Source organism: Eretmochelys imbricata, chromosome 8 (genome assembly GCF_965152235.1).
Source record: "Eretmochelys imbricata isolate rEreImb1 chromosome 8, rEreImb1.hap1, whole genome shotgun sequence".
Lineage (NCBI taxonomy): Eukaryota > Metazoa > Chordata > Testudines > Cheloniidae > Eretmochelys > Eretmochelys imbricata.
The window spans coordinates 86748002-86767837 of NC_135579.1; the positions used below are offsets into that span (position 1 = coordinate 86748002).

Consider the following 19836-nt stretch of genomic DNA (forward strand, 5'->3'; position numbering starts at 1 on the left):
AAAAAAGGCTGTTCAACCAAAAGACTGGGCAGGGGGGAACAAGTTCTGCCATTTGTGGTCTGAGGAACAGATCCTCAACTTGTGTGAATTGCCATCACTCCGCTGAAGTCGGTGGAGCTAGGATGCTCTATGCTAGCTGAGAATCTGGTCCAGGGTTTACTTTCTCTCATCTTGCATGCTGAAAATCAAAGTGTTTTTCATATTTGTTTTTAGTCAGTTTCATTTTTAGATTCTTAATGCTACCTAGTTTGAGTATCCCTCTCCTCCAGGACATCTTTATTTATTTAAAAACAACTGCTTTCATTGAGATATTTTTAATGTGAAAACTGTTTTACAGCTCTTAAGTTTATATAAAAGTTTATTTTTACAAAATTTAAATATTGGGGCAAATTTAAGTGGTCAGTGTCTGTTTAAGGCATATGCCCAAGGGGACAAAGTGAATGTTTACCTTAGCTTTTGGAATTTCCGGACTGTTAAGTGCTTGCTTTCTCAACATTAGCTTTCCATTAATGCTAGGATTTAACACAGAATATTAATGGGCATTCTTCATCAAAAACAATTAGTCAGAACATTTCTGACTGGCCAGCTGCTCTTCTTTAGATTTGTTCCCCTGTAGGAGTATTACCTGCTCCCTTTGCTCCACAACTTCACTGAATGGTCATGAATACTATATTCAGATGAGTTGCAAAGTGTTTTTTCAATGTGGTGCAACTGAGACTCAGCACTAACAGTAGCAGAAGATTATCTTCTTTTGAGGGAACCCCATAAATCCTGCTCCCAAAGGTCCACACTTTGTCTCTCCCCGTTTATTATACCAAAAAACTACCGTTAAGTACAAGAAGGTATTTTGGTTTTTTTACAAGCAATGTTGCAGTACTGTTTGCATACTTCATAGAGTCTGGACTCAACTGGAGACTCCTGATTTGATGTCAGTGATATCCATTAAATTCATGGATCTGACTGATTCCCTTATTTTTATGTATGAACTCAAGTTTCATGAGAGCAGTAAGACACAACAGGCAATGCATTTCAGGACAATAAAGTCATTGCCATCTGCCTCCTGCTTCAGTTATTATATCACCTAAGGCTTATTTTAATCACCCAGAAATGCACTACTCTATTGTCTCTTATTGCTTAAGTATTTTTAGTACATGCTTATGTTAAGTCTAATGGTAAATAGTATTTTTGTTAAAATGTTGTTTATAGACACCCTGAAGATACTGAACATTTGCAAAGACTCTAGTATTTCTGAACATTGCAGAACCTTCCCATTTTCAAGAAAGTCACTTTTTTTTTTCTCATACATTGCTGTGTTTCCCAATAATACCCCTGCAAGTGTCATCTCTGGAAGATGAAAAATCTATACAGTACTATGCTGGTAAAGCCAATTCTCTACTCGTAACGGACAACTGAGAAATGTCAATTTTCAAAGGCAGTTCAGGAAAAGAGTATGCAGAGCGGTGAGCAGATTATTTATAGGCGTGGCTGAAGTCACTTGCCGGAAATGTTAGGGGCCAATTCACTTCCTTCTGAAGTCAATGGAAACACTTCCATTCCCTATGATCAGAACTGGATTGGACCCTAAATTTAGTGCTGAGTGAATTTAAAAACAAAATTGAGTGTTGAGTGAGTTTGAAAAAGACCCAAGAATATCTGTATCTGAAGTAACTGGCTGTTAAATTTGCAAACTGTTTCATTTACTTGGATCTAAACACAATAAAAAGTTGCCTTTCAAGGCACTAGGCACCCTGGCATCCATTCAAAATACAGTCCATAAAATAAGGGCGGAGGGGAACAGTCACAGACCCCTGCTGCATAAAACAACTAGTCGGGAAAAATTAAAAAGTTGCAAAACAAATTATCAATAAGTCCCTATCAATAAGTTCCTCTCAAACCCCAACCCATCCACCCTTTACACGCGTCTTTTCAGAAAGATGCTTCATGCTCTGAAGGTCAACAAATTCAAGCTAGTTTGGATCAAGGTGAGGAGCAAATCCCAGTATAAAAAGACCTTCACACAAAACATTTCATGGGAAGTTCCATCTTCTGTAGGCTAAGGGATCTCCTCTTCAGTAGGAGGGTGGTGAAGCACTGGAATGCGTTACTTAGGAAGGTGGTGGAATCTCCTTTCTTTGTGGTTTTTAAGGTCAGGCTTGACAAATCCCTGGCTGGGATGATTTAGTTGGAGATTGGCCCTGCTTTGAGCAGGGGGTGGGACTAGATGACCTCCTGAGGTCCCTTCCAACCCTGATATTCTATGATCTCCAGTTCAAGCACCATATTAATCTCAGCTGTAGCATGTGGGACAAGGAGAAAAGTCAGTTAGTCAGGTCTTAGACCATTTAGAGCTTCATCTGTCAATACTAATACCTTAAACTCCACCTGGAAGCCAGTAGTCAGCCACTGCAGATCTCAGAGCACTGATGAATGTGTGTACCATAAAATATGAGATTCCATTTAATATACAGGACAACACATTCTGCAGTAACATTCAACTCATGAATTAATTTAATTGGGCTGGAACCGCCTGGAGAATACAGCTGGATGAAATTTTTCAGACAAAACTTTTTTTTTTTTTAAGAAAAATGCAGATTGTGGACAGTTGAAATATTTTGCAAATTTGTTGCGAATTTGCTAATTGTTTCAGTTGGGGGAAAAAACAAAAAAAGTTGAAAATGTTTTGTCTCAACATCTTCTAAATGAAATGTTTAGATTTAGATTCAGAACAATTTTGAATTTTTACTTCAATTTTACAAATTTTACTTCAACTTTATTTAATTTTTGTAAGTTAAAAAAATTGATAATGAAATTTAGTGTTTTAGGTTGAACAAAATGTTTCATTTCACCAGAAACAATATTTATTTTACTTTTTCAATTTACAAAAAAATTCAATTTTTTTTCATTTCAGATTGACCCATATCAAAATATTTTTCTGATTTTTTATTTTGGCCACCTAACTGAAAAATCAGCTATTCACACAGCTCTATTTGATAACGAGTTTTTCATGAGATTTCCTGTATTTGTACTTTAAACCCTGTCTAAAAACCCAGATGACAAAATTGCATAAAAATAGAGATTCAAGGGATTTGTGGAGGATTTATCACCATATTTCAAGATCTCAAAATAAGGATTGGTTTGAGCTGGGCTCTGGAACAGGACAAAGATTTTTTGGCAGGAGAGGTGGAGTGGGATTTTATTTTATCCTACCGATCCACATTGACATATTTTCCACTTTGCCTATAGTACAGGGTTAAACTTTATGAGGGAAGCAGCCCAAACGTTTTTAATCTAAAAATATTAATTCCATTAAAATTGATAAAAAAAACAAAACATACATTTCAAATAACCTAATAAAGACTAAAATCATTATAATGGTCTAATAGTTTATAGTAACATTAATTGATTCAAATTTGAGACTAAAGATAAATACTCCTTGGGGCTAATACTGATGCATGATCTTCTGTAGTCTGTTTCTAGGTATAATACCTGGAATAAAAGTGAGATCTTATTGTACTGGAAGGCCTCAAGTGCAATATAGAAAAGATGATGTACTGCATTCTCTTAAAGTGCAGTTGCTCTCTGAAAAGTGACTTGGTAAAAATGGCTAGAGTTATTTTATTGACTAAGATACATTGTTGTAAGCAAAAATGACAATGAACAGGTCTTGCAAACACCACACAACACTGAGGAGTGAGGATCCTAAAAACAAAGGCAGCAGAATATAAACTTTCATTTCCATGGGAGGTTTCAGAGTAGCAGCCGTGTTAGTCTGTATTCGCAAAAAGAAAAGGAGTACTTGTGGCACCTTAGAGACTAACCAATTTACTTGAGCATAAGCTTTCGTGAGCTACAGCTCACTTCATCGGATGTATTCCACTGAATGCATCCAATGAAGTGAGCTGTAGCTCACGAAAGCTTATGCTCAGATAAATTTGTTAGTCTCCAAGGTGCCACAAGTATTCCTTTTCTATTTCCATGGGAGGCCCTGTGATATAGTAGAGTCCTGGACTGGACCCAGGAGACATGGGTTCTGTTCCTGGCTCTACCTCTGGCCTGCTGGATGACCTTGTGCAAGTCACTTTGACCTCTCTATGCATTAATTTCCCCATCTTTAAAGTGGATATAATGATAATGACCTTTCCTTGTAAAGCCCTTTAAAAATGAAAAGTGTTATATAAAAGCTAGGTAGTATTATTATTATTTATTTAAAAATAAATTTTTCTAGCCTTATAGTTGCAAAGAAAGCCTTCTAAATTTGCACCATGTTAACCAGTACAGTGCTGTTTTCCTGGTCTGCAGACAGACAGCTTCTGTGCCTTTATTGCTGCTCAAAGCTTTCTCAAACAGTGGCCGAGGGATCAATTTTAGTGTTGCTGTTCAGAAATCTGGAGAAAAGTAGTGAAACTGTCCTTGTCAGTTGCATGTGCTGCTGCTTGAGAAAGTTATGAACCACCGGCAGATACAAGCATTGGAGTTATTCGTTGAAGAGAATGACATGAAAAGGAGGATGAGGGTAGAGTAGGAGGAGACTCTTGAGTGGGAGGACTGTGGCAATAGAGATAGAAAGCTCATGTTCCATTCCTGCAGCTTAAGGGGAATGAAACTTCATATTCCTCAGGGTCCTTTACTTGCTGGATACAAATGATGTAGACCCCAACAGAGCCTAGAGGCAGCACTCTGGTAGGAATCCCAGGTCTCCATCCCTTTCCCAGGAACAGGAGAGCTGGGCTTATAGTCAGCTGGGTATCATCCTAAAATAAATTCACTCTCTCTTACAGAAGTTATGGGCTTGATACAGAAATTATTGGTGAAATTCCATGACCCACCCTAAATGGCTCCCAGGGCCTAAAGGGGCACACTCTGCCTCCATTCCCCAATAACAAGAGCAGCTAGTTCCCGCCTCACATCCAAGGGACTGGTACAGTGGGATGAAAGGTGAAAGAGGAACTTGGAAGCACAGAGGAGCATCGAAGGGTAAACAGAGTTAAGAGGTACAGATAGGGGGAAACCACCCTTAGAGGACACGGGAATTGAGGGCAGCTGTGATAGCTGAGGGAGCTGTGATAGACGGAGAGGAATTTGGAGGTGGGAATAGCCTGGGAGATGGGTTGGAGGTCACAGAAATTCAGGGGGGTGGGGAAATGACAGGGACGGGGGAGTTCTGGGGCACAGAAGCTGGAGAAACAGCTGGGAAAAGAGCCTAATAGAAACTAGGTGCGATAGGGAAGCTGAAGGTGGCAGAGGCTGAATACACAGAAATGGGACCCGGTGGACCAAACTGGAGGAAACACGGAGAGGGAGATGAGAACAATGGGAGGCAAGACATTAGAAAGGATGATGGAGCAATAGAGATGAGGAGGAGTAGGAGGAAGCAGAGGTAGGAGGAGGGATGAAGAGTTGATGTGGGAGGAAGCGTAAGGAGGATGAGTGAAAGCTGGGGTGGTAGAAACCCAGGAGGACAAAGAGAAAGAGCCGGGGCATTGCAAAGGCTGTGAGCATGGAAAGTGAAGCTAGGAAGCATGAAGTTGGAGGCAGGCAAAGACCAGCATCTACAAGGGCTAGTGGCATGAGGGAGAGAACATGGTGGAAGCAGATAAGAGGGAAGGATGAGGAAGGGAGAAGATATTGAGAGATGGAATGAAGAATGAGGGAGTACAAAATAAGAGGGATTTTGTGAGGAAGGAGAACAGAATAAAGGGAAAGTTTTGACTGTCTTAATAGGTAGACTAAAAGCTCTAACCAAAATATGCTGCTGGCAAAGCCTGGGAAGCACAAAATTCAGTGTGGCCAGAAATCTGAAGAGCTTGAGAGAGGCCAAAGCAGCTCGCATCACCAAAGTCAGTACTTGTAATGCAGGTGGGCTTTGTGTGATAGAAAAGAACTTGTACTGCTTGGAACCTCATAAGGGTAGAGCCTCATAGCTGTGTGTTGGAGGATCTTTCTCTCCTCTGACCCAAACTTTGTGGACCAAAGACTTTCTCTTGTTTGACTTTTTTTTGTTTTTTGGGGGGGGTGGGGGGATGTTCAATATTGTCTTCACATCCTTCTGCTGTAGCTGCCATGATCACTGTCATCTATTGGGTTTATATGAAAGCATAAAAGACTTTAATACTTACATTTGGCAGGTCTGACCTCTGGAATGGGCAATGTAAAACCCAATGAAAGGCCCTTCCCACAAAGCTTTCTATAAGCTTCTTTGCTGATGATCATTAGAGCAGTGAAAATGGTCTTTGCAGCACCAAAGTACTATTTAGTATGTCTTTCAAAATTTCAGTGCTAGATATATGATGCAATGCTGCATGTAATTTTGGTATTATGTACATGGTACGCTGTTCAACAGCTAAGTGATAAGTTTTTGAGGAGCCCAGAACAGCAAAGCAGGAGCTTCACAGTTTTTCTATGGGTGGTGGAGGAAAAGAAAGTTATTTCAGAAGGCAAATAGCCATTTACAGTAATATATACTTTTAAAATGAAGGGCCACCACTTTTTTGCCTTTCGCAAGTCTGGAGGAAAACATGGATTTTCTTACTATTCTTCTTACCCAAAAAAGCAAATTTTCAATCCTCTGTTTTTTCTTCCAGTAAGTTATCTTAGTTTGTTCCTGAAATTGAAGTGCCCACTGGGTAGTACGTAGCCACTGAAATTTGATATATTCTTTTTCAGTGTATGGTTTTGCCAATACACTCAGCCAACGCGTATAAAAACAGTACAGAACTCTTAGTGTGTTGACTTACACTGAGAATATAAAGTACACACTGCAATGAATATCTAATTTATATGCAGGAAAGTATAGTGATTAAATGAAAACTAGAAGCGTTAATGAAATGCAGTAAAATATTCAATAATCAATATGCAGATGTATTATTAATAATGATCATTTGCATTTTGAGGCAGAATATTAAAAGATTGCATCCCTCTCCTGGATTTATGATTCTCTGCTTCCATATATCAAAATTAAAGAGTAACATGTTTATATAAGGCAAAATTCTGCTCTTAATATGAAATATAAGCAATTCTCTGAGTAATCAAGCATAGCTGGTTATTTTCATCATGTAATCTAACTATATTTCTCTTGTGTCTGATTTGGTACGATGCAGCTTATGCATTCTTCCCTACCATGACAAATTATAAAGACTTAGATTTTCCTCTCAGCTTGAGTAAAGTCCCATGGCTGCCCCTCTTCCCCAGATTTTTCTGAGCCATTTAAAAAACCTTGATATTAAATCAGATTTGCTATCTCTTTTAGATATTTATAAGATGCTTATAAAAAGTGCCTGCTTTTTACATAGGATGAATTAGGTATCCCATATCTTTGGTGAATCTACACAGTGAGAGGGCTCAAAAATTGATGTTCATTTGCCTGGACACACTGTTCCCCTTCTAACTTGGTCAATATCCCTTTCTCCAATGTGGTAGCCATGGTTGTAGAATGACCATAAATCCAAGTAGTTGCTCCTCTAGACACCTGGTTTTTGTTTAGAGAAACAGCTACACAACCAGTGAGGGAATCTTGAAAAAGTTCAGTGCAAAAGCTTTCCTGTAAAGCAAAGAGAGATGCAGAGTAATTTTAGGAATAATACTGTTTCCTTTTCCTAATAAAGTCCCTTGTTGGCGTTAGGAGTAAGTAACCCTTTCTGCGCTTCTTTACCATTTTTGCATGACAGGGACTAGATGGAAACATGGGACTCTCCAGCAAAGCCAAAACAAAAAAATGCGGGAGAAGTACGCCTTATTTTGAGCCTTATTTTGTGCCAGATATCCTGGGTCTTATATCGGCTCCTTATAGGGGGCATTTTGCCCTTCATCTCAGGAGCTGGAAACTTCCTCAAACCAGGCGAATCCTCACCTGGAAAGATGCAAACTGCTTTCTGTTTTCTTTGTGCTGCAGGACAAAGGAAAGTAGAGCAGTGCTCAGCACTTCAAAGTTGCTGCTCAGACTGGAGGACCCCTCTCCCTAGGCTTCAGAGCCAAATCTCCAACTTGAGCCACGTCTATGCATCTTATTGTAGTGTGGTAGCGTGAGCCCTGCAAGCCAAGGCCATCAACCTGATCTGGGAAGCTTGTTTCCACAGGCTGTGTAGATGGGGGGGGGTGGCATAGCTCAGTGGTTTGAGCATTGGCCTGCTAAACCCAGGGTTGTGAGTTCAATCCTTGAGGGGGCTATTTAGGGATCTGGGGCAAAAATTGGGGATTGGTCCTGCTTTGAGCAGGGGGTTGGACTAGATGACCTCCTGAGGTCCCTTCCAGCCCTGATATTCTATGAATCTATGAAATGAATCTATGTCAGTGTGACCACACTATGATAATTGGATGACTTTACTTTATACTTTGTTTGTTAGCACTAATGGCTCAATTTTCAGACTTGGCACTTAAACTTATCACAACACTACTTTACTTGGACACTCAGCTATATGTTTTACACAGTTATGTGCCAATTTGAATATCCAAGTACAGGATTTCACCTTCCTATTAAGGGGCCAAGATTTAAAATCTGGGCTTTCTATCTTACTATTGTAATACTATATGCTCAGTGATATAGGGTAGTGATAGTTAGATGAAAGTGAACATTACATTGAATTATTGTCCTTAGACTATAGAACAAATTGGCAGGAAATAGTACAAACGTAATACTATCCAGTTATTGCTTTGCCAGTGCTCCCCAGCCCCTCTGCCATTGTGTTAGCTTTATACCACTGGATAATTCCCTACTGTTAGCTACTGTGGTTGCAGTCAGGCATCATAAGCAAATAAAGAAAATGCAAACATGATTGATTGAGGCATGTGGTTTACAGAAGATTTTCCTTTTGCCTTCTAGACTGATCAATGGTAAACATGGAATTACTATTAAAAACTATAGTACAAGATCACTTCTCACTGTAACCAATGTAACAGAGGAGCATTTCGGCAACTACACATGTGTCGCTGCCAACAAGCTGGGGGTGACCAATGCCAGCCTGCCTCTCAACCGTAAGTAACATGAATGTATGGCAAAATGTTCATAATTGTTTTTCTACAGTTGTAGATGGAAAAGCATAAGAATTCAGCATGATTGTTTGGGGTTTTTTTCACAGGGAGTGTGAATACCATAGCATACATTCCTTAATAACTGCAAATACACAAATCTAACTACTCACTTCCTGAAAATAATACATTGAGCTTTAGAAAGATCCTTATTTGGGGGATGGAGAGAAGCTTTAAGTGAATCCAAAAGTACCACATCTTTGGTGGTGGGGGATTGCTACTACACATGATACTGAGTTTGGTTTCTGTCTCTTTTTCACTATTCTGATGGAGTTGTAACTAGAATCTGTTGTTTTCTGATGTTCTCTCCTTGAGATGTCCAAGAAAGATTCAAAACTTTACATACTGGAGATACAAAAATCCAAGGTCTTATTGCAAGCATGAAATTAGCATGACTGAATAATGCATACCTAAGATTTTACTGTAAACAAAACAAGAAAACCTTCCAGTCTGTTCGAGGAAGTACCTGAACATGCACAAACCAGGGATTACGCTCATGGAGGTTAACTCTCTCATAACTCTACCCTACAGATTTTATTCTGACACATTTTTCCCAATCTACAGACCAATTCTCATAAATCCCTCAGAAAACCTGTCTGAATTTAAGATTGAATCTTTCTGAAAAGCCAAGAGTGGTTATGATGGACAAAACAGAGTAGCTTGGTGATTAACACCCAATTTCTTTTGCATAGAATGAGTCTCAAATATCCTATTTCAATTATCTTCTACTTTTAGAGTTAAGGCATTTATCTATGGTTGCAGTACTTCTGTAGTTGATCTGATAATCGTGACATCTGTGATAGTGATATATGGAGATATGTATTGTCTATCAGGTGAATTATGTGTGTTAATTTACAGTATTTTAATATAACAGATTTAATGGTGAAAAAGGAATTCAGGAAATGTGAACTATTTGCAAAATTTGGTACATTTTTTATTTTTAAAGAAACCATGAGTCCAGTGGTTCAGTGGAAATAAATGCTTAAATTCTGAGACTCCTAACTTATAACCTTGAAGTTTCTTAATAGTCCAGTTATTTCCTATCTCTTCCAGGGCTTATATTCAGCTGGAGCCATCCAGAGCAGAGCTCTGGTAAATATTTCCAAACCCGTGGGATCCCCAGTGCCTCCTGCTGGGTAGAAGCCCCAGCTCCCTGACCCCAGGGCTAAAGCCCCAAGACTAGGCAACTTCCCAGGTCTAAAGCCACAAGACCTCCCAGCCTACAGCTGAAGCCTGGAGCCCTGAATGGGGGTGCGGGCGGCACAGGGGCTCCAGGAAATAATCCCTTGAGAATTTAAGCCCTGATATCTTACTTGTATTATTTAAAGCAGACGAAAAGAGTCTGAATCATCATAGAGTAGTAGGAAGCCTATTTATATTGCTTCAACGGGGAAAATGTATTTAATGTTTGAGATGTCATTACCCAAATGAGAAAATGGTTACAAATGTTTTTAACCTAGAATACAAGACATAGCACAATACAATACAATACCCCATCCTCCCAAAACAACATTCCACATTAGAGTTTAGAGTAAATGTAAGTAGTAGAGCTTTCCCTAAATTTCCAAACAAATTGGATAAAATGTGGCATACTTTTATTGAAACAAACATACCTGAATTTAGGGGGAAAGCTCATTTAACTGTATAGCTGTTGTCACTGTGTCTATTAAAGACATATGGCTGAATCCTAACGTGTTTAATCTCTGCTCAGCACAAGTGAGTAGCAAAGATCACTAGAGGCCACCTTTACACACCCAGCTCACTTTCTGGTGAAATTTAGCCTTTGAGTTACTCTAAGTTGCATTGGCTGTTACTAGCAAAAGGGTTGTCCTGCAGACCAAGGATTACTAGTGCTCAGACGCACTCTGGCTATGTTCCTTAAGCCTGGGTTGGTGGGAAGAGGGTGTTGTAAAGTCAACAACAACAGCTCTGTGCCACATGGGGATGTCCACCACATCAAGGAATCTCCAGCTGTTGAACCATCTTTCCACCTGATTAGCACTGCTGGAGCAGCACAAACAAAAGAAGAATCCGGCAAAGATCAGGTCCATAGTGCATTCCATACTGTTTGGATGTATTCAAAATTTGTGCGGGGTCAGAATTTGGGCAGGTGAAAGTCAGAAAAGTGAAAATAGGCAAATAAAAATGTGTTAAAAGTTTTTATGAAATTTGTATCTGTAAAGAAATTCTGCCCCCTTGATAAACTCTAGTTCAGGGAGAAGCCAGAGTCAGTTCAGGGAATGAAACAGTAGCATATAGTTTCCTTCACTCCCCAGTTTATGAACTCCCCAGGAGCAAGTTCAGCTGCTGCAGAAGCCAATTCAGATGGGTGGAGGCGTGATGAGGAAAGAGAGCTGTATCACATCATGTGTGGGAGCCTGTTCTTGGAGATGCAGGGTGGTATGCACCCTTCCTATGCTTTAAAACCAGTTCACTTGAAGTAACAGCTGGTTTGGGAGGCAGCTCAGAGGTTGGCCAAAGTCTGTGTGCCAGCAGCAACAGAATAGAGCTGAGAGCTGGAAAATACTATCCTGGCTCTATTATGATGATAGTAGATACTGGCTGAGCATCTTTGTGAAGCACTCAGAGATGTAAGGATTGAAAGGGATATATAAAATGCAAGGTATTAGTATTGTTGTTAATAGAAATTTTGTGTCATAAAAGATAATGGCAGATCTAAAGTGGAACATAATGACAGAAAATAATGGAACAGGGGTCTGATCCTGCATTCAATGTTGTAGAATATGATAGTCATAGTAGCACTGTGAATGTCACTGAGAGTTTTGAGTGTGCAAGTAATACAGGATGGGGTACTTTATAATATTTTATTGTTTTATATTAGCATTGCGCAAATCAAGTTATGGCTTGTCAGGAGTTAATGAACTGCACGAGAATAAGGAATTCAGGATTTTTGAGATTGTTCCTGTGACATGATTTGCATAGTCCCAGGAAACAGGAAGAGAGATTCTCATGCAAAACTCCTTGAGTAGTGATTCTATTAAGTATTTGGTTCTATGCTCATATGACAGAGAGCATTTTCTCTCTAAAAGATACGGTTTAGTTTGGTGAAAGTCAAAGATATAGCAATGTGTAACACCATAATCTACAAACCATTGTTGTGGAGGGTTTTTTTCAGTGAACAATAAAGAGTTATTTGATGATGAAACGTATTCGTTGCAGGGATAAACATAATCTGGTGGCAACATTGCTTAAAATATTTTACAAATTAGTCTTTGATGTCTTATTTAAATGTATATTAATAAAAATTAAGAGTGTATGTTACAAAATGAGCCATTGAGTGGTTAGAATAGTGTCATTAGAAAAGCTGCCAATAATTACTGCGATTGCAGAGCCGCTGTTGGGTGTACTTCTGAGTTCTTCTGCAGAACCACAATCAGTGTACGAAGACAAATGATTTTATCAGGATTCTGTCACAAAGCCCTTCTATATTACAAAAGCAGCAAATATTGAGTGCAAAAGACTACACACCTCTGCTATTAGGTATTGGCAAATTGCCCAATGTCTCTGAGCAATTGCTAATTGGATGCTTCTATGTATGCATCTTTAAAAGGATCTTTTTTAAATATAGCAGTAGAAAGCCTGCATTTTCTTCATCTGCAGGTTCATATATAGTAGATACACGACATCTCAGTTATCAAGAACCAGTACTCCTTTCTTAGGGGAGGGGTGGTCAGACCTTTGCTTTATTCTCTTGTAGTAGTATCTCGACAGCAGAGTATTCTTTAAAAGGGTTCAAATTAAGGCTATTAAGAAATACAAGAATACTTAACATAGGATTACTAGCAAGGGGAGGATGAGTATCAGTGATGTGTACATTCAGGCTTAAGCCAGCAGAGAGGCAGGAAGTGGATATGGGGACAGCTGAATTACAAGGTACATAATCTCTTCATGTGGCCTAGGCAGCTGGTTTGGGGGGACAGTGACCAGGCCACAAGTGGTTGCCTGGGTTAAGGGAGTGACATAACTATGGAATAGTAATATCAGCTGGGTGGGAGGAGTAGAGGGGAAACTTGCCTGAGGCAGTTGTTTTTCAAAGTGGGGGAAAGGTAACCCAGATACTGTTGTGAGCAGAAGAAACTGGTCAGGATCATTTCTATGGGAAGCTGGGAAATAAATCAGAACAGATCTGATGTGAATCTGAATTTTTGGGGGCTCTTCCAGACATTCCAGCTTCTGTGGATATTTTGAGCTTTGCCACATCACTAATTGAAGAACATGATGGGTTCTGAAAGTGTAAGATCTAGCTATGAAAAATCGATCAGCAATAAAGTGAACTTTGCAGGAAGAAACAGAGACCCAGTGGTTCCCATAAATTAATAATGAATGGCGGTTTGCTAATTATTCATGGCTAAATCCTTGGTATATTCCAGATATGTTCTTTTCCAGATGTATTCCTGCGTTTTCTTTGTACGAGTGTATGAACTGGATGATCCTCCCAAGGCACCATTTTAGTGTGTGCGCAGGTCCCACCCTGCCATCTATGGGTCCTATTCATCAAATATTTTGCGCTATTTAAGCAGATTTTCCACAGTTTGCAGCACTTAAAGAGAGGAAGAATGCAGGTTTTTCTGATTGAAGCACGGATTTTATGATTCATTAAACCCATTTTCTCAAGGGAACAAGTATTGTTATGATATGTACCCAGAATAAAAGGTTCCATTTACAGAGGAACAAGGCAGGGAGTTGGTGGAGAAAGGAATAGACCTTGATTAAATATGCAGAATCTTCCTCTAAATTAACAGTTTTAAATAAAAGCAGAAAGCATTTTCCTGAAAATGAATTTGTGAAACTGCCCTTTGGGTCTAACTTTAACTCTAGCCACTAACACAGGTTTTACACAAATACTTACTCTGCTGTTCCAGATAAAACAAGTAGTCACAATATTTACTGCTAAAACATGTATCTCATACAGTATTATGCTCTGCAGTTCACTGACTGGAAATGTCAGGTGAGATACCTGTTTGTGTGACATAATATATACAGATTATAAAATGGTTGGTTGGTTGATTTTACAAATAAGGGAGTCATGTATTTTATGGTTAATATAGTCAGGTATATTTTTTCTGTTTTTAATTAGTAATGGGAGAAAGAGTATGGAAATGTTTGGGTATTTCCAACAGAAGAATGTTCAGTGAGCCTGTAATGCAGGATATTAATTTTACTGCCTATACCAGTATTCCTCCCACCCATTAATGTTTTGGTGGCACTTAAGAAGAAAAAGCTGAGATCTCATTCATCAAAAGAAAACCTCACAGCCTTAATGCCAGCAGCTGACTTCCCTCAGAGGATTGAGCGGATGAAGGGCGCACTGATACTCTTCTTCAGCAAACAATTCTGTTGCACCACTGGTAGTCCCACCATACGGATGACCTTAAAAGTTATCAAGAACTCTTGGAGAGGCTGGCTTAGATGTTGGACTTCAAATTTTATTTGCCCCAAGAAAAGTTTTCTTGTTTGTTCTACATTGTTCAGATGAGGCAACCTAGCCTAGTGGCCCCCTTAGATAATAAGAGGATTTTTGAGTTAGAAGGGGTCTGTAGTTAAATCCAGCCTCCATGTCAGCTGCATCCAGGAGAACTGCCCTATAGGTATCAAGTCTTATAGAAGAGATTTGAGAGCCAATTCAGCTGCCTCAGAGAGGTCTTGACAGTTTGGATTGACTTGTTTGACAGCCAGAAAAAGAGTATAGAAGAGATTAGACCTTCAAGGGTAGAATCCATATGTATCAGCGATGCTGCAAATGAGGATAGCTAATTACCAAATGCACTAATAAGAAGTATTCCCTCATCAGAAACAGTTTGTCCCCTCTTCTGGGCCAGTTTCCTGAGGAAAACTAAAAAGAAGCTACTGCTCACATTGCTGAAGGACAAAACATGACTTGTGACATATGATTCAAGTGCCACTGCAACCTGGTCCATCTCAACACCCATCACTGTGTGCCAGTCCTTGTGGCTACACTCTTTTGGATTGGCAGGGGAAATTAGATTGCAAGAGAATACCTGTCCTTTGGAAATCCCATTCTGTTTAGAGGCAGAACAGAGAACTCCTTGGGTAACCCATGCCTACTGGGTGTGGTGCTCTGTCCCCCTCTAGTGGCACCTAGATCACCTAGAGATTAATGAATTTGCTCAAGGCTTGACTAAGAGCTGTGTGGCTTTTAGCTCATGCAGTAGAGGCTCATGCATTTAGCTTTAGAGGTCCTAGGTGCAATCCCACCCATTGATGATCGGGGTTTGTAGGCATTACATTTATACGCTCTAAAATACCATAAAACCACCCTCAAATGATTGGCCCTTTATACAGCGCTGGCAAAGGAGCCTCCATGCTCTAGCCAAAGACCCTGCCTTCTCTCCTGAGAAACCTCATTCCTGGCATAGACCACATTGGCTCAGAGATTCAATGAGATACCAGTACTAACAGGTGATCTACATTATGTGCTGTTACTGTGGATACACTGATCCTTAATTCTCACCCTACATTCTAAAATTATTCTGATTTCCAGTTAAATCAATCTGTCAGTTTGTCTGTTTTTTTCCCCCTCAGGCCTACCCAGGGAGGTTAGGTTACATTGATAGAGGGGATTTGAGTTGCTATCTGAATAGAACTATGCTATTCCACAGGTCAGACAGATTATTTGTATAGTACAGGTCAATCCATTTCTATTCAAGGTATCAAAGTAGATCAGACTCTTGTTATGATATAATAGAGATTCCATTATCTTAAGGGCTCGTTCCACCAGCTCTAAGGCAGCCTCCAAGTATATCTCAGAAGTGTCTCTGTGATAGAGATAAGCAAGACTCTGGATTTCTGTTCATACCTTCATCTTCATGCAGCATTACTCCCTGGGCTTAGCCTGTAGAGCAGACGCTCACTTTGTGAGAATAGTTCTGTAACATTTCTTTAAGAAACTCCTTAGATCCATCTCTTTAGGTCTGAGATGATTTGTCAGTCTCCTGCAGCATGGATCCATGTAAACAGTGCTCAAGGAAAAATGGATAGTTACAACAATAATTGTGATTTTCTTTGAGATGTTTTCCTGTATGGCCTCCTGCCACCTTTTCCCACTATTTGAGTTTTATCACAGATTCTTGAATTAGTGGGGAGAATTAAGTGGCCATTGGATCTGCTCTCCTCCACCTTCATTTTTAATGAGAGCAACAGGCAGCTCATTCAGGCAATCATCTTGAACCATAGTTACTGAGCTAAGTAACCATAATTGTATCAGTTTACTATTGTGCAAGGTATTTGTAGTAATCCCCATTCTATGTATCATCTATGCATAGAATGGGGAATACTGCCAATACTTTAGCCAAATGCAAAAATGTAAATGGTACCTTTTTAAGAGCTTCACTGTAGAGGAGAAATTGTCTGTTGCTGTGCCCTATTAAACAGCTGCCACATAACCAGTGCTGAGCTGGAGCCGGTTCACACCAGTTCATACTCACCGGTTGTTAAATTTTGAAGCAGTTTTAGAACTGGTTGTTAACCCGCTTCCCTGCAGGGAGCGCTGAGGCTTTGATGGGCTCTGGCCAGGAAGTGATGTAATTCCTCCTCCAGCCGCCGGGGGCGCTGCACTGCGGGAGCCATGTGGGCGGCCGCCTGGCCCTGGGCACGAGCCCTGGTGCTGCTGCTGCTCCCCTGGCCCTGGGGCTCCCGATGCTGCCCGATGGTGGGTCCCCAGCTGCTGTGCTGGGCCTGGGCTGCGTTCTGCTGTTCTCCCCATGAGTACCCACCACCCTGCCCGCAGCCAGCCCCTGCCTCCAGCCACCCCCGCACCCCCTGCCTGCAGCCAGCCCCGCCGCACCCCTTTCCCCCCTTCCAGCCACCCCCGTACTCCCTGCCCGCAGCCAGCCCCCAACTCCAGCCACCCCCTGCCCTGCCTCCAGGCACTCCCGCACCCCCTGCCCTGCCTCCAGCCCCTGCTGCACACACCCCCTGCCCTGCCCACAGCCAGCCCCTGTCTCCAGCCACCCCCACACCCCTTGCCCTGCCTGCAGCCAGCCCCTGCCACACCCCCTGCCTGCAGCCAGCCCCTGGCACGCCCCCTGCCCTGCCCGCACCAGCCCCTGCGCACTCTCTGCCTGCAGCCAGCCCCTGTCTCCAGCAACTCCTGCCCGCAGCCAGCCCCTGCCGCACACACCCCCTGCCCGCAGCCAGCCCCTGTCTCCAGCCACCCCCGCACCCTCTGCCCTGCCCGCAGCCAGCCCCTGCCGCACGCACCCCCTGCCCTGCCTGCAGCCAGCCCCTGACTCCAGCCAGCCCTGCACCCCCTTCCCTGCCTGCAGCCAGCCCCTACCTCCAGGCAGCCCCACACCCCCTTGCCTCCAGCCAACCCCGCACCCTCCTGTCTCCAGCCAGCTCCACACCCCCTGCCCTGCCTGCAGCCAGTCCCGCACCCCTTTGCCTCCAGCCAACCCCGCACCCTCCTGTCTCCAGCCAGCTCCGCACCCCCTGCCCTGCTCTGCCCGCAGCCAGCCCTGCACCCCCTGCCTCCAGCTAGCCCTGCCCCACGCCCCTGCCTGCAGCTGGCCCCACGGCCACTGGTGGGCGTGCAACCCTAACCCTAACCCTAACCCTAAGTAACCCTGCATACCTGCTTCAATGAGGTGGGCAGGGAGCAGTTGGGACCCACACACGTGCACATCCTAGGGTGACCAGACAGCAAGTGTGAAAAATCAGGACAGGGGGTGGGGGGTAATAGGAGCCTATATAAGAAAAAGACCCCAAAATTGGGACTGTCCCTATAAAATCGGGACATCTGGTCACCCTAGCACACCCCCAGGGAGTGGCGGGGACCCACACATGTGAAATGGAGCTCATTTCTAGTTCAGGCCCATCTTTTTAAAAAGAACTTAGGCAGAACATACATCCATATTTTCCCAGACAGGTCAGGTTTCTTGGTTCTTAAATTGCTGTCCAGGAGACATTTTTAAATTTTAAAAATTCCTCCCGGGAAAATATGGATGTATGGTAACCCTGTTGGTACAAAAAATACATACTGGGGCACATCCCTTAAATTAGAACTTTTTATAGAGAACCGGTTGTTAAGATTTTGGCAGCTCATCACTGCACGTAACTACCCAGATATTACTTCCTGTTAGTGGTGGATTAAATGATCCATTCATACTTGTTACTTGCTTTCAGGTCTTTTGGCATCAGAGAGAAATCCTTGAAGTAATAGTAATAATGATTATAAAATATAAATCATCATGAACAGCTGCAGGAAAAATGTTAGTGGTTACATTTGGAAGAGAAGGTACTGGATAGCAAGATGTGTGTGTGATGTGACAGTATATTCTGTGCTAATTTAATTTCTGCAGCAAAACAGAATTACTCTGTTGAATTAAGCATCCAACTGTGAGCTCATGGTTACTGCGACATGCTTATGATCTTGTCTCAAACTTTCCTAAGTGCCATTAAGCACCAGCCCATGCCCTTAATTTATGTTTGTTGATTAGATTGTGCCCCAATTCCCACATAAAGATTCACACCCAAACAATATCTTTAATAAATTGAGCTCCATGCCTGCAATGTAAAAAAAGAATATTATATATATATTTATATATATTTAAGTTTTAAATTAAGTCTTTGTGATCTCCACATAACATGTAGTAATATGCGTATTGCTCAGTCACATTTACTATGCATGATTTGTATACCACTGACCTCTACTGGAATGTCAAACATGCATAGGTGTGTATAGTGGGCATCATTAAACAGTAGATATTTATGGCACTATGCGACATCTTCTAAATAGAAAATACTAGGCCATGTTGTTCTTTAATTTTTTATGCAGCATTGGGAAAATTTTACTCTCCAAAGTGAGTAATTTGATACGTGAGTAAAATACCTTTATTTGTACCATCATTGTCAATATTATGGTAAGAATAGGTGTGCAGATTTTCTCTTTGGTCTTTGGTCTCTTTGGTACATTTTCATCACATTTTGTAATTTACACAATGCAAATTGCATATTCATCTCCAGCCATTTTTAAAGACCTAATACTACTCCAGATAATGGAGATAATACTGTTTTTAATCCCAAAATCCTACCCTAATGCCATATATGCACTTTAGTTTTCAATCCATCATTCATAACCTTGAATTTGTTACAATACATTATATATGAGATTATATATCTGTAAATCTATAGCTAGATCTGCCTATGGCTATAGATATCTATAAACACACACACCTGTGCTACAGAGATGTAATCATAATTGTTGTATTGCTATATAATTAATCTCTGCAGCAGATTGTGTGGCATTCATCAAATAATGATCCACTTAACACATCCCTTACCTGTATACTGTCCTTGGAATGACTGACTGCAAATTGGATTCTGAGTATAGTCTGAGAGAAATTCCTTAATTTGAATGTGTATTTGAACTGCACAAAAACATATACAGACTGAACATTTAGCACCTTATGCATTATTCATCCTCATAGCTTAGAGACTACCTACCAGCGTGTAAAAGGCAGGAACAAGTTAACTTCACTTCATGATGTGAACGCATGCCGGTGCTGTCCACACTGCCACTGCTAATGGCCTAAAAGCTGCTGTCACCACCCCCTCACCTGTGGCTAACACTCCATATGTATAAGCAATGAGTAAAGGCACGCACTCTTGTCTTTCAACCTCTGAATAAAGCTTTGTTAGTCTAGTTGTGCGGAGATTTGGGTTTGATCCATGACAGCTTTTTGCTCTTTTTTTCTGCCCAGGATAATAATTTGATACTATACTATTTTATTGATATAATGAAAGCTGTATTAAGTCACCTGGTAACTATATTTG

General features: G+C 41.2%; 1 protein-coding gene across 2 annotated transcripts in view; it reads left to right on the top strand.

The window, feature by feature from the left end:
- NEGR1 (neuronal growth regulator 1) overlaps positions 1-19836 on the top strand; it is a 598170-nt gene that overhangs the window by 481928 nt on the left and 96406 nt on the right. For both annotated transcript variants that reach the window (XM_077824070.1, XM_077824072.1), the window contains exon 6: positions 8816-8967. In XM_077824070.1, coding sequence (XP_077680196.1) covers positions 8816-8967 — 152 coding nt within the window. The remainder of the gene's footprint in view (positions 1-8815; positions 8968-19836) is intronic.